The sequence below is a fragment of the Eufriesea mexicana genome, unplaced genomic scaffold (genome assembly GCF_001483705.2).
Source record: "Eufriesea mexicana isolate 0111107269 unplaced genomic scaffold, ASM148370v2 scaffold1723, whole genome shotgun sequence".
Taxonomy (NCBI): Eukaryota; Metazoa; Arthropoda; class Insecta; order Hymenoptera; family Apidae; genus Eufriesea; species Eufriesea mexicana.
This window is the reverse complement of record NW_016909858.1, coordinates 292256-293263: the sequence shown is the minus strand read 5'-3', so window position 1 is coordinate 293263 and position 1008 is coordinate 292256. Positions and strand designations below refer to the sequence as shown.

Below are 1008 nucleotides of genomic sequence, written 5' to 3'. Positions count from 1 at the left end.
GTGTGGTGGGGGGGGGGGGGGGGGGGCTTGCGTACGTGCATGCGCGCGTATACACAAAAAACGAGTTTACTTTTCACAAGAAGAAAGATTCAAGCCATAGGTACTATAATAAAAATTTAACGTGACGAATGTTTGTTTGTGTTTTTTGTACAGCAGGTAAACGAAAATTTGACGGGGGTCACCAGAACCAGGGGGAATGTAAACGTCGCTTCCAGAGCAACTGGGGAAACCAACCCCTCGCCCAACAACCACTGGGCAATGCGTACGGATTGGCGAGTGTGAATGGTGGCAGTGGTGGTGGTGGCGGCGGCGGTGACATAGGATTTGGAAGTAGAACCGCCACACTCAGCGGTGTTACCACCGATGATCACGAATGGTATCAAGACTCCTATCAGTCATGGAGCTAACTTCTGCAAGTCTGTGAGTGAACACGCACGCACGCACGCATCTAAGTACGCACGCAAGCACACACGATAAATGAATTAACGAATGAACGATCGAACAAACAAATAAATAACGTGTAATGACTAAACAGCAAATTGGAGTTACCGTTACGTACAAAGACAGAGGCAAAGTGAAAAGCAACGAAAGCATAAGATATTCCTGCAAAAAAGAAGAAAACAAAGAAGGGATGTACAAGAGAGAAAAAATCAACCAAAAGGAGATTTAGCCCATTTCTAATGTTATCCACTGTATCGATCTGGCAATTGTAAATGTCTTTATATGCCTATTCAATTATCAAATGAAGAAATAAACGAGAGAAAGAGCGCGAAGCGTCGTACTAGGCGTCACCACCATCGTCCGCTATTGTTGTGATTATATATACAGTGATGTGCCACTGAAACTAATTATGTCGGTGTGACCGCCCAACAATCCACCTCATACTACTATCACTACCACCATCACTACTACTACTAGTACTAGTACTACTATTACTACTACTACTACTACCACCACCACCACCACCACCACCCACCAACACCCACCACCACCACCACCACCACTCAC

General features: G+C 45.2%; 1 protein-coding gene across 13 annotated transcripts in view; it reads left to right on the top strand.

Annotated features, from left to right (window-relative positions):
• The window catches only part of Syp (synaptotagmin binding cytoplasmic RNA interacting protein), a 38013-nt gene extending 37444 nt beyond the window's left edge, over positions 1-569 (top strand). For 7 of the 13 annotated variants that reach the window (XM_017901746.1, XM_017901745.1, XM_017901747.1 and 4 more), the window contains one exon: positions 154-569. In XM_017901746.1, coding sequence (XP_017757235.1) covers positions 154-407 — 254 coding nt within the window. In that variant the 3' untranslated portion in view covers positions 408-569. The remainder of the gene's footprint in view (positions 1-153) is intronic. The other 6 variants (XM_017901744.1, XM_017901741.1, XM_017901749.1 and 3 more) reach the window with 5 other exon arrangements.
• The last annotated feature ends 439 nt before the right edge of the window (positions 570-1008 follow it).